Source organism: Vanellus vanellus, assembly GCF_965231255.1.
Source record: "Vanellus vanellus genome assembly, chromosome: 2".
In the NCBI taxonomy this organism is placed as follows: Eukaryota; Metazoa; Chordata; class Aves; order Charadriiformes; family Charadriidae; genus Vanellus; species Vanellus vanellus.
The window spans coordinates 39,054,518-39,066,992 of NC_138906.1; the positions used below are offsets into that span (position 1 = coordinate 39,054,518).

A 12,475-nucleotide genomic window follows, 5' to 3' on the forward strand; every position below is an offset into this window, starting at 1 on the left:
CTTCTATTGCCTGTGCTTAATAACCCCATGGCCATTTCTGTAAAATAGCAAATCCTTTTGCTCTTTACCAAGTAAATCCATAATGGGTTTCCTATACTGAAATGGAGAGTCCAAGAAGTGTAATCATTTAGACTCGTGCATTTTCACTAGACTTGAGATACAGCTCATCCAGCGTAGAGGACAAATTGTGCCCTCTACCAAATACTCTATCTTGCATGGATGATATACAGTGTTGGGCTCTCATGCTGCTGTAACGCGGGAAGGCAGTAGGTCATCTGCTTTCTATTTTGAGTTATTTTTTCAGCGGTATCCTTTTATTCCCTTCCTCTTCCTCAGCCCAGTCCTCAGTGGTTTGCAGTCGTCACTTCCACTTTCTTTCTCTTTTCCATTTCCACTGGTGGCTCCTTGCTCCCAGCCCCTTTGGGGGTTCTTCTTCCCCTTAACCCGCCCCCCCCTCCCCCCCCCCCCCCCCCCTTAATTCCAGAGTCCCTTAATTCCAAACTTCATTCTTGTTCCCTTTTGAAATTTCCTACTTTTGCCCCTTCTTTTTTGTTAGTTATCCTCAGTTCTGCTCTTTCTTTCTTGAGAAGAAAGCAGCTCTACATAAGCAGAAGAAAGGCAGGAGGCAGCTATTTGGTTTTCCTTGATAACAGAATCGGTGCTTTTCAAAACTCTCCTCCCTCAGCTGATTTGGAGGCAAATGGGTATACCTGGAAGAGGGAGATGGGCCAAAACCTTAGGACTGCTGGGGAGCCTTCCCAGCACTGGAGTTTGTTCAGACAGGCAGTAAGCAAACTGAGTGGCCGTTTAAAAAGAACTGGGGTGTTTGGCAGCGTGAAATGAGAATCTTCTTGGTACTCCACTTGCAAACAATCCTCAAGCATGCCAGTGGCCAGTGACTTCACAGGTGGCAAGGGGCTAACAACTAGCGAGGCACCCCCCTCGCCTGTGCCACACAGAAGGTGGTTGCTGCTGGGCAGCAGCGCTGCCAGCCACAAGGAGAGGACCGAAGGCTGCTTGCTGTTGAGGCAATTCACACATCAACCGCTTTTCGAGAGCACTCGTCTCTGCCTAAAGATTTATGGGGCTCTCTTCTTTTAAAACAAATGAATAAAGGCCCAAGCTGAGTGTTTTTCCACATATAAATGTCAGAAACGCAGTCACAAAAACTTCACTGGAGTACCAGTGAGGGCTCAAGCCCCAGCTCAAATGTGCATCACATTAAGGCCTTCTTGGGGACTCCAGACACAAATTGCTTTCCAGCATCCAGAACCATTTGGAAATGCTTTAATCCTGAAACGAGGGGGTTTCTAATGGAAATGCTGACAGACCCTTCGTTGTAGCAGCCAAAGCAGGCAGGGCCGCCATAATGAGCCCTGTATGTGTGCATGTGGAAAGCATGATGCTAGTTTCGGAAAACAAGCACTTCCACTGAACAGCCCGTGCTGACGAAAAACACCATGCACAGTTTCAGCGCAAAGATACTTAAAATTTGCTTTGCTTATGCAAGGATATCTTGGGAACAAGCGTAGGCATTAACCCTGCATGTACTGCACTTCCAAAACCAACAAGTCTTAATAGCATTTGTGGTAACACTGTATTTATCCGTAAATAGTTCTGTACTGAATAGCCACAACTAGCAGCTTAAAATGCTGCATACACCGATGGGGTTCTTTAATATTCACAAGTGCGCCATAACCATGTCTCCTCTCACTTTTTATATATTGTGGCCATGACCCTAAAAAATAGGCGATGCTTCATTTATTGCTCGTGTCTCTGCATACCGCTGCTAACGCCAGTGACTGTGTATTTTGTACTTGTGTTTGGAAATCTCAGTGACCTTGGTCACACCAGGCTGAAGAAACCTGTCTTGCAAGCATGTGCCCAGGTGATTAATTTCAACAAACAGGTTGCTTATAAGAGTGTAATTACTCACTTGTGCAAATGGCAGGATGGGTGCGCTGACCTGTATTAGGCACATTGTAGTATACACCTCCCCATCGGTTCTTTTTCACTGTTAATCAGAGGACTGAAAACCTTGCAACATTTAGACAGCTTGAGGTTGAAGGCTGAAATGTCACTTTTAAAAGAGGGTTAAAAAGGTCACACAGCTGCAAATAATAATAGCCCAATGAAAATCAGATTCTTACTGCAGCCCACTTCAAGAATAACATTGAAACAGGAAACAAGCCTACTTGATGTTTTTACCAGTAAGGCAGTAAGATTACTGCTGAGTTTAAAAAGGGGGAGAGAGAGACAGAAAGGAGCATGCTTTCTTGGGGTTAGAACTATTTTTCTGATTCAGAAAGGATGATCATGGGGCTCTGCAAAATCTCCTTGAGGAGCCTGAGGACGTGGGGTACTTCCCTCTGAACGCTGCTGAGAAGGGATGTAGTTTGTTGCTGTGTTCTGAGGGTGGTTTTGTTTCTTTTGTTTGCTTTTTATTTCTTTGTTATGTTCTTGCATTCCTCACTGGGGGCTTCGGTTTTATTAATTATAATAAAAAATGTTGAGAAGTATTTTAAGCAGAAATCAAGGAATAGAAGAAAATCTGGGCTTGCTGCAGAACTTAGGTGTTTCTCTTCTGTGTGACATAGCTCGGAGAAGTCTTTCTGTGTTTCTTGTGTATTTTTGTTTGTTTATTTTTCTAATCAGGACACCTTAACCTCTCTTAAGTAGAGTGATATTTCAGCAGAATGGCAGGCTACAACAGTGTAGCAGATTTCCTCACTTACATATTCTGCCAATAAGGCTCTTTACGTGGTCACAATAGGGCAATAAATGCTGACAGATGTTGTTAACATGTCTATTAAAATTCAGCCCCCTTTTCTGCTGCATAATGCACTCATGCCTATTTTTAATAATATCAGAACTAATGCTGACATATCAATATTAGTGCTCACTTATATTTATAATCCTTGTTTGTTTCTTCGAAGAGGTCACAAAGTTGCAATAAATTAAGCTATTGATAACAGAAGTAAAAAATTCAGGCCTGAGCAATTTTTTAACTTTTTAGTCATTGTAGATTTGCCTGATATTCTTCATGCGCATTAATCGTGGCAGTCATATGTAGTACTATGAAAGGTGCACGAGTGTAACTTGAATTTTTAAGATCCCAAAGGTTAATAAGCACCTTAATTTCGAAGGAAAAGTTGCTGTGATTTATTTTTATTAGATGAAGTCAAAGCGTTGCCATTGGTTGTGTTATTTCCTTCACGCATGCTGAACCACCTGCACACGCTGTGGAAAAAGGAGACTTGGGTTGTGTAGCCCAGCAGCAGACGTGAGCCGTGCAAAGCAAACGGTGTGCCAGAGGCTGTGTACGACTGTCTGTATCCTGAACCGAAGGATGGGAGATGCATGCCTGCATCTTGAAAAGGATGCCGCGCAAACCATGCTGTGCACAACCGAAAAACCTCTGTTGCTGAGAGCTCCCATCCTGATGCAAACCTGGGGTGAGATCCTGCATTGCTTGTGCATCCGCAGCTCCTGCGGAGTTCAGCAGGAACGGGGAATGCAGGAGGGTCACGCTCACAGCCCAGATTTTCAGCTGCTTATTTCTGGTCAACATTCAAGCATAAAGCTTGAATTACTGCCGTAAGATAGCCAAGCACCAAACACCCTCTCAAAAATTGTAGGTAATAGGCAGCTTCTTTCACTCATTCACTATTGTAAGACAGTCAATAGTACTAATTGCAGTGATCGCATCACATGTAAATACGAATTCTGCATGGTGCAAATTGTCTTGAGGACATTGCACTATCTGGTAACGTGTGATATGGGTCAAGTTATGCTAGACAATATCCTGGAGGGCACACATGATCTAGCCATTCTGGATTATTACTTTCTTTTTTTAAGTATAATGTCTGCGAAGAGTGATTCTCGTGGGAACCAGCAGTTGCTTGTATATTTGTGGTAAACGACTAGACGTTGAATCTGACACCTTTTCAAAGTACTGAGAATAAAAACCAAGTCTATGTTTTCCTGAAGTCAATCCCCACGTTCGGGATTCTGGTCCTCGAGTATGTTATTTTGCTGCTTACTCTGTGCTTATCTATCTAGTAACCTTGAGAATCATTTAATTGTATCAGAGCATGTACTGATGGATTTGGGGAGTAAAGCTCAAGCTCAGGGCAGGGAGGGCAGTTTTAGACTTGCAATACTCAATAAGAAAACAAACTCCAAATAATTCCTGGTAATGTTTTGCAATTCACTTGGACACTTGGGACCAGAACTGTTACTTTCTTGTTTTCTTTAACTGAGTCTCATCCCTTGTTCTCCTATTGAAAATGCAGTTGTCACTCTCCCCCGAGGAGGGGAGAAAAGGGTAACAAACTTTTGGCAGTGCTTCAGTTGCAGGAGTAATTGAGATATCAGATAAAGCCTTTCATTATCCACACATAGCTTTTCTTTATTTTTTTTCTTTCTTTTTTTTTCTTTCTGTCAAAAGGTCTTTAGGAAAGGCAACATCCCGGGGTCACATCCCATAAATAGAGGTGGATTTAAAAATCAAATTTAGCTGGAAGTTTTGGTTTTGTTTTTATGGGGGTTTGTTTGTTTAGTCGTTTAGTCAGTTATCTCTCTGCTGCTTGTTTCTTTCAGACAGGATCGTGTAATTCAGAGCATTTTTATTGCTTCGCCTCTGAAGAGCTTGTCTATGCACAGTCTGGAACCGAAATAACTGAAATTAGAAGTAATTTAACACCTTTAGTTATTTTAGTATAAGTCTTTATCTGAACATACTCTTTCATTTCTGATTATGAGTATCCTATTTCAGTTTAACATAGCTGTAAGTTAAATCAAAACAGGATATGAATAATCTTTAAGGAGTAAATTAGGTACAATTTTAGTTATTTCAGTTCTAGCCTTGTGTAGATAGATAGGTCAGTCCTGAGTTAGGGTCTTTCTTGACACCTGATTGTATTTGGTGCAATAAATCACTTGTCTCAGGCCAGATGTTGGTAGAGATGTCCGCATCAACAAACTCAGATCATGCTAATTATCACCTTTAGGGAATAGTGTCCTTGTGGAGGTTAAAGGGCAAATAAAAATAGAAATTCTTCATTTCTGGATGCTTTTTCTGGGAGTCAGTGGAGTAAGGCAAAGGGTGCTCTGCTGCCTTTTTTTTTCTTTTTTTCTTTTTTTAGGTCACAAGTAGGAAAATATTCTGTCAGGCTAATGCTGTCCACCAGAATGAATTTTAATTAAAAAGAAAAAGCTATCATTCAAAAGTTTTGGGATGTTTTTGAGAACTTAGGGCACTGAAAATAATTGCTGTGAGTACAGGTCTGGCTGATGTTCAGGTTAATGGTGTATTTATTGTTTGCATGGTACTAACACTTCTGAAAATAAAGCTTTTCTAACAACAAGTGCAAGTGTGGTAAAGATATTCCTGATAATAGGAAGCAATGAATTGTGGTTTTAAAAAATGACAACAGGGTTGAGTAACTTTAGCACTTGTGTCCTTTTGCAGATTTTTGTAGTTTTAAAATCAAGTTCTGCTTCTCCACCAAGATTTTTCTCTTTGTTTTATGAAAATATTACACAAACACAACTCAAGTATTTGTCTAAACAGGGCTGCGGTGAGGCTGAATTTTAAGGGTTTTGAGGCATAATGTAAGCAGAAGTCATATGTTGTGCTTTAAGGTGGGTCAGTTACTATATTCTAGCTTGTAATGCGAGTTGTAGCAACAGGCTCAAAACATTTCCAAAAGAAGTGACTTATTTTATATCCTAGAACATTACTAGAAAATTATTTTTGTTGGTGCTGGTCAGGGACACTACCGTAATATTGACCCAAATTCAGCTGCGTTACTGCGTGTCTCTCCCCCAGGCTTTAGTTCAAGGTTGCAGGACTGGAACTGCTATGGGGAAGCTGCAGTTTTAGGCAAAACTTCACTTCTCAAGCTCCTGAAGATCTAGTTGACCTTTTAAAGGATGGGGATGCACAATGATCTTGTGTGTATAGACAGCATGTATGTAATGTATTTAAGTTATTAATATTGAACAGTATGGATGAAGAACTTCAAAAAGTGGGTTCTTTCTCAGAAGTAACCTAGACGTCTGGTTTTAATGTTGTTCAGCAGGAACTGGAGAAGGAAAGGTAAAAACCCTTAATTTGAGCTATTTCTGAGCAGACACGGTCTTATCTAATAACAACACTGAACATATGCTTTTTTCTGAGGCAGATTTCTGCTGTGAAAGCTTAATGTTTTTTTTTTTTTCCTCCTTCAAAGTAAATATGTGCTCAGGAAGGAGTAATAAGAACTTAGACTGTAGGGAGCCTGCTGAATATTAGCAAATTTAGTACTCTGAGGATGAAAACTTTGTTCTGGTTTGTTTTGGGAGTTTGAAATAAAAGCGCAAACCGTGACGATGGTATGTTGCATGTATGTGTGAAGTTTAGAACGCATATATTCATAGGTTCCCTTTCTTTCCCCCTCCCCCTTTTAACATGTAGATTTATGAGGAATCAAAGATGAACTTGGAGCAGGAGAGGCCTTTTGTCTGCAGTGCCCCAGGCTGCTCACAGGTGAGTGGAGTCAGCGGTGATATTAATTGAGTCCTCAGCACTAGCTCTGGCTTGTATAATGCCTCCTGATATATTAACACATGTCTAATAATAATATGTGTGGTGGTTTTTTGGTTGTTTTTTTTTTTATTTAAAGTCCTTCCCCCTCCCCCCCAATTCCCTCCTCACTCCACAAGATATTATTACAAAATATTTAAAGCAAATACAACAGCCAGTCAAAAGTGAGTTGGTAAAAGTGCTTCTCAAGCTGCTTCTGTACCTTCCCTCATCCCCAAGCCTAATGTTCCAAGCCAGGTATTGGAGATTCCTTTAGTGCCTAGCAGGAGAGGACACACTCGGCAGGACACATTTGTCTGTCTTCTGCTTCGATGTATGATGGAATATATTATGTTTCCTATTGGATGTGGTAACCCTCCTGATCCATTTTTTTTTATACTTAAATACAATGATATCTTATTGGTACTTTTTAAAAAAAAAATTGAGACATTTTCTTATTAAATATTCTCTATAGAAAATGCAGCCTGTAGATAAATTCTGCCCCGGAATGCACATTTGGGATTCCTCTTGGCTGGTGATCTGCCATGTGTCTCTGAGCCGATAATCTAACCTGTAACATTAGATGTTTAATGATCTTAAAACCCTGAAGTGACAAGGATTTTACTTGCTGAGATTTTGAATTGGGATTTATGTGTGTTTTTGATGATTTTGCAGTGGTGAGGGAAGTTCCCCTCCCATGCAGCAACAAGGGAAGTTCCACGTGTGGTGCTTCTGACCCTAATTTGGTTTAGTGACAAGAGTTCGTGATTAAAATCTTCAGGCAAGGGCATCTTTTGAGCTTTTGCCACAGGCTTTCTGTATGCATTGGTTTTAAGTGATTTAGCTTACCCTTTACCAGAGTCCTCCTCTCTTAATGAGGGTAATATTTCCCTGCTTGAACTGTATGTTGAGAGTTTTCAGCTGGCTAACAACCCTTTAGGTTCTTCTGGTGGAACGATGGGTGACTGTTACTGGAGTGTAGGTCTTGATTTTGCCAAGAGTTGAAATAAGGAAAGGGAGAAGCCTGAGGTCTGGGTAACAACTGGCTGAGCAGCTTTGCTGTTTCGCTAGGTGGGAGCCTTCCTACGGGTGTCAGGGTGCATCTTTCGGTTGTCTCTCTGATCGAGGATTTGTCACTTCAGATCTCCACATGCAGTTAAACTTTCATCATTCTGTCAGAGACGTAGAAGAAAAGTACCTGAGTTTTATAGTCAAGTTTTATTTACCTTTTTGTTGACTCTTAAAACTAACTTGCACTCAAATCAGTGGACTTGACTTGAGTGTTTTCATGTCAGCTATTAATTAGGTTCCTCAGTGGAGGAGAAGCTGATCCAAACAAGCTCATTTAGGTATTCAGAGAGCAGATTTGGCTGTATGCTGTTACACTTTGGAAAGGCAAGCAATGTAGGTGTGACTTTATCTTAAAAAACATTTAATTTCCCATTTCAAAACATGACCTCTATTTATTGTAAATGAGGACTTAACAGAAGTGCATAGTGTAGCGCTGCTGTCCAGCTAAGCTGTCTGGGGACTGGCTTCTCTGTCAGACAGTGCAGATGTGTATTGAGGGCTGAGGGAGTTGACCTTCTGCACAAGGAAGAAAGTAGACTTACAAAAAGGATAGAGAAATCTGGGTTGGAAGAACACGTTCTCCTCAGTTGCCCCATGCCGTCTTTAAGCTGGCTGATTTCACCCTGAAGACAGAGCGTGGCATCCATGAAGGAAAATCCATTTCCACAACAACAAAACGTGGGGTTTTTTTCCCCTCACAATTTCATCGAGCAAAGTCTTTCACATATTTCCTTTCTTCTTAACATAAATTTCTAGTCCTGCATTTCTTCCAGATGAGTAAGCAATGAGCCAGGATTTCACAGTGAAGAAAAGGTCTTTGGGATTTTTTTTTCTTTTCCAGAGAATTCATTCCCATTACTTATGCTGCTTTGTCTATGGGCTTAGAGAGATTCTCGGAAGGTGTAACATACTGCAACTATTTATACTATAGCCACAAGCAAAGTCACTTAGCCAAGAATATACTGTGCTGAAAGCATTAAGTCACTTTAACTCTCTTGTTGCCAGTTTTTTACAGTCTCTTATGTGCCTGTTGCTTTAAAAAGCTGCTTTTAAAATTCATTTTTTTTCCCTCAGGCCCTGGTGATACAACTTTTGGCCTTTGCTAGTCCTGAAATGACCCAGTTAAAACTATTACAGTAGTTTGTAGCAAAGGTCTGTGTGTGCACCTTCTGCTGAAAGGAACCTTAACAGAACCAGTCTGCCCTTAGAGCCCAAGTGTGCAAGTGCTTGAACGTTTATTCAAACTTGTCTCTTCTTTGCCTTGTTCAAAAGAAGCTATTTGTTGTAGAAGTCTGTTATCAGACTGTAAAACAAACTTAGCACACTGATTAATTTCTTACAAAGTACATCTCCACCTTCTCTGCTTGACAAAGGAAAATAATTTGATTTAACATAAAGGATCATAAATAGTTGTTATATACTGAGCACCATTGCATTGCCACTTTGGATCAAGTCAAAGTATCAGAGGTTTCCAAAATTAAAGATGCATTTTACCTGAATATTTTTAGGTAGGGAAAGGCTGGCTTATTTGATTATTTTTATTGCTGTTCAGCAGATATAGGTTGCAGAAAGACAGGAAAGCAGAAAAATCCAGTAAAGTAATTTAAGATACACTGCATTACTTTGCGTTTGCTGTGGGCTAAGAGCATGCACAACAGCAGTTACCACAGATCCTCAGGCACGTGGTGACTTGTGAGGCTGTGGTAGCTGGAGCGGGTGTTTGAGACCCTTAGAATCCAAAACTTGGTCTGCAACTTTCTCAAGCAAATGCATGACACCTTGCGGTTTGCAACCCCAGAGAGCACTGCAGCAAATACGTTTCTAAGTAGATTACAGCTATTTATTACTCATACTCACTTGCATTTTCAAATATTCTGTTTCCTGTGCCATTTGGACACATTTCTAGCTGGATATATTTCTTTCTGTCTCTCATTTTTGAAATTCTGTCCAATGCCAAAAGTTTATTAGAGAATTAAATTCTTCTTTTTTTTTTTTTTCCTCTCTTCCTCTCTCTCTCTCTCTGTGTTTGCCTGACAGCGTTTTCCAACAGAGGATCATCTGATGATTCACAGGCACAAACATGAAATGACTTTGAAGTTTCCTTCAATAAAAACAGATAATATGTTATCAGGTAAGAAGACACTAATTCAAGAGTCAAGATAACTATTTAGATGATGTTGAAAGAATGACTCCTACTGGAAAGCTACTGGCAAAATACCTCCAAGATCAGTTTTAAAAAGCCCCAGCTCCAATTAAATAACAAGTAGAGATGGAATAAGCTAGAATGCGTATCTTTGAACAAAAGGACAGTTGCCGTTCTTATGCCTTCCCACAGGTCTGGCATGAGAGGGAGAGAAATTATTGAACCTCAGCCATGCTGGCAGCTCTATCGCTGACTCCCGTGTCAACATGCCAGTGAAATATAGGCACTTAAGCGCATGTCACCTGGGAGCCCAGCAGTAAGCGTGTTAATGAAGTGCATTTGTACAGTTCCTATAAGACTCACTATTTAAGTTTGACAGGCTCACTTCAGCAACTGTGACAGGCCACATCCTATGAAGCACCTTTATGGTGGCTCAAGACCTGCCCGCTGTAAATAACCGTAACCAGAAAGGTAAACCAGTGGGTAATGTCCAGTATTCTTTCCCCCTACAGGTAACCATCTCTCTCTGTGCTTCCCGTGTCATACACAGAGTCTATTTGGTATTATGTGCAATTACATCCTTTAGTTTCTTATGCAGTTTTTTCATACTCTTGTCAGAGTAACCACACATCAGTGGCTTGCTGGCATTCAGCGAGTGCTGGGCAAGGTCAAGCTAGCCTTAATCTTACCGCTTCTCTCCTATTCCCTTTCCTATTGTATATTCCTTGGGCTATAGTAATGGATTATTAAAAATAATATCACTAGGAATTTTCCAGTTTCAAAGTAATTGTGGAAAAAAAACTATGATGCAAATGTGTGTGTTGATGTTAACCAGTGTTTGGTATTTATCTTTTGAAATGGGCTTCTTCAGGGTAAATTGTGCCATTCTAGGTGCGAATGTATCAGGATTAAAGGGTCTCCAGCAGACTACTTCTTTATGGATAAACCATTTCCATTTTTATGAAAATCATGATTGGGTAGCAATAGCTTGAAAATATTTGATTTAGGTTTTGTTTTGTTTTGTTTTGTTTTGTTTTGTTTTGTTTTGTTGGGACTTCAGGCACCAGGTGAGAAATGAGACAGACCTTATCCCAAAAAGAATTTATTTTCATCTTACACTTGAAAATACTATCGTGGACTAAGTTTAGAAAGGAACAATAAGCAGCATGTTGAAGAATAGGGCTTGTAAAGTGCCCGCATGCCAGCTATGCCCACAGAATCCTGTGTTTGCAAGCACGAGTGAGGAATGCTGCTCTTGCACTTGGCCGTGTACTCTGGCAGTGAAACTGCTCAAAGACATCTGTACTGTGGGCACATTCACCCTGTGAAAGTGCTGGCTTTTGTTAGAACTTTCTGTTTGGCAAGACTTTTGCTCAAGGGCAGTTTCTAAGGAGTGTATTCTGTCATCAGGAGTCCCCTGAGTTAGAGAAACTCCATTTATGTTTGGTAACTTTTGTTAGATAGCTGCCCTGCGACTTCCAGTGGGTTGCTTTCCCAGGCAAAATGCTTGGACTGGCTTCCACCAGTAGTGGGGCCCCTAGACCTCCAGTTAGCCAACTAAGTACCTAGAAATGCAGAATTTTGTAGCCAGAAAGGCTCCAAGATTGCTTCTGAGGGATGTATTCTTTGTGCTTTGTGGGTGATGATCCTCTGTAGTAATGAAAGAGTAAAAAGCTGCACGTGTTCTCAAAGACTGCGGCAAATGTGCATGACTGTAATGGTCTGGCAACCTGGTTCTGCTGTGTATGATTTTTCTTTTTGTGTTCATTTGGTGGATTTGTTTGGCATTTTGAAATCCTTAGTTTGGAAGCATCATAGATCATCTACTCTCTGCAGGGAGACATTGAAAAATAGTTGTTTCATTACCCACCTAAACCCTGGGGAAATCTAAATACCTTAAAGTTTAAGAAGTTTTATTCTTAGATTTCATAATGAAAAATTAATGATATATGGGGAAAAGAGACAGACTTTTCTCTTAGACATTTGTCTTCATGTCTTCCTTCTTGTTTTTTGCATTTTTGCTTATTTGACTTTTTTTTTTGAAAAAATTGTTTCTGTCATCAGTAGGTTCAAAGAATTGCAGCAGCAATTGCCCTATAATAAGCCAGGTGCAGTGTTAGTGTGCATTTCTGGTTTGGTTTTTTTTTTCCCCTCTTTTTGTTAAGGTGCTTAGAAGTCAGACTTGCTCCTTTTTTTCAGTGTGTTGTGTACTACCTTTTAATGTGTTGTATTTGAATATATTCATTATTAGTAATTAGTCATGCAAAATAATGGGCTGTGTGCTTTCAGGTAGCCATTAGAGTTATCTTTGTTTTTAGAGATAGCTAATACTCAGTCTGGGGTCAGTATAATATCAGTAATATTTAACACACACTAAGCATGTGTTCTACAAACTGTTATTGGAGGTAGGCACTAAAACTGAGGGGCTGCTGGTCTTGTACTAATACAACATCTTAGAAACTAAGCAAAATATGACTTGGGAAGTCAGAACTTGTTTCTTGTGTGAAGTCTGTGCAGAGTTGTGAAATACCAATTTGTACGTGAGAGGTAAAGTTATATGTTGTTATGTAGGTGGGGACAGTGTTTAAAGAAACAAAGTTCTGTGACCTGATTGAAATTATTGGTGCTATGCTGATTTATCAGGTATGTCTAGCCAAGAGCTTCCTGATTATCAACTAGCTCCACTATATTTG

The 12,475-nt window shown here is 40.2% G+C and overlaps 1 protein-coding gene across 1 annotated transcript in view; it reads left to right on the forward strand.

Moving 5' to 3' along the window:
* The window catches only part of CREB5 (cAMP responsive element binding protein 5), a gene marked incomplete at its 5' end in the record, with an annotated part of 252,444 nt that overhangs the window by 34,259 nt on the left and 205,710 nt on the right, over positions 1-12,475 (forward strand). Inside the window, 2 exons of the mRNA XM_082479114.1 lie at positions 6,461-6,532; positions 9,677-9,770. Coding sequence (XP_082335240.1) covers positions 6,461-6,532; positions 9,677-9,770 — 166 coding nt within the window. The remainder of the gene's footprint in view (positions 1-6,460; positions 6,533-9,676; positions 9,771-12,475) is intronic.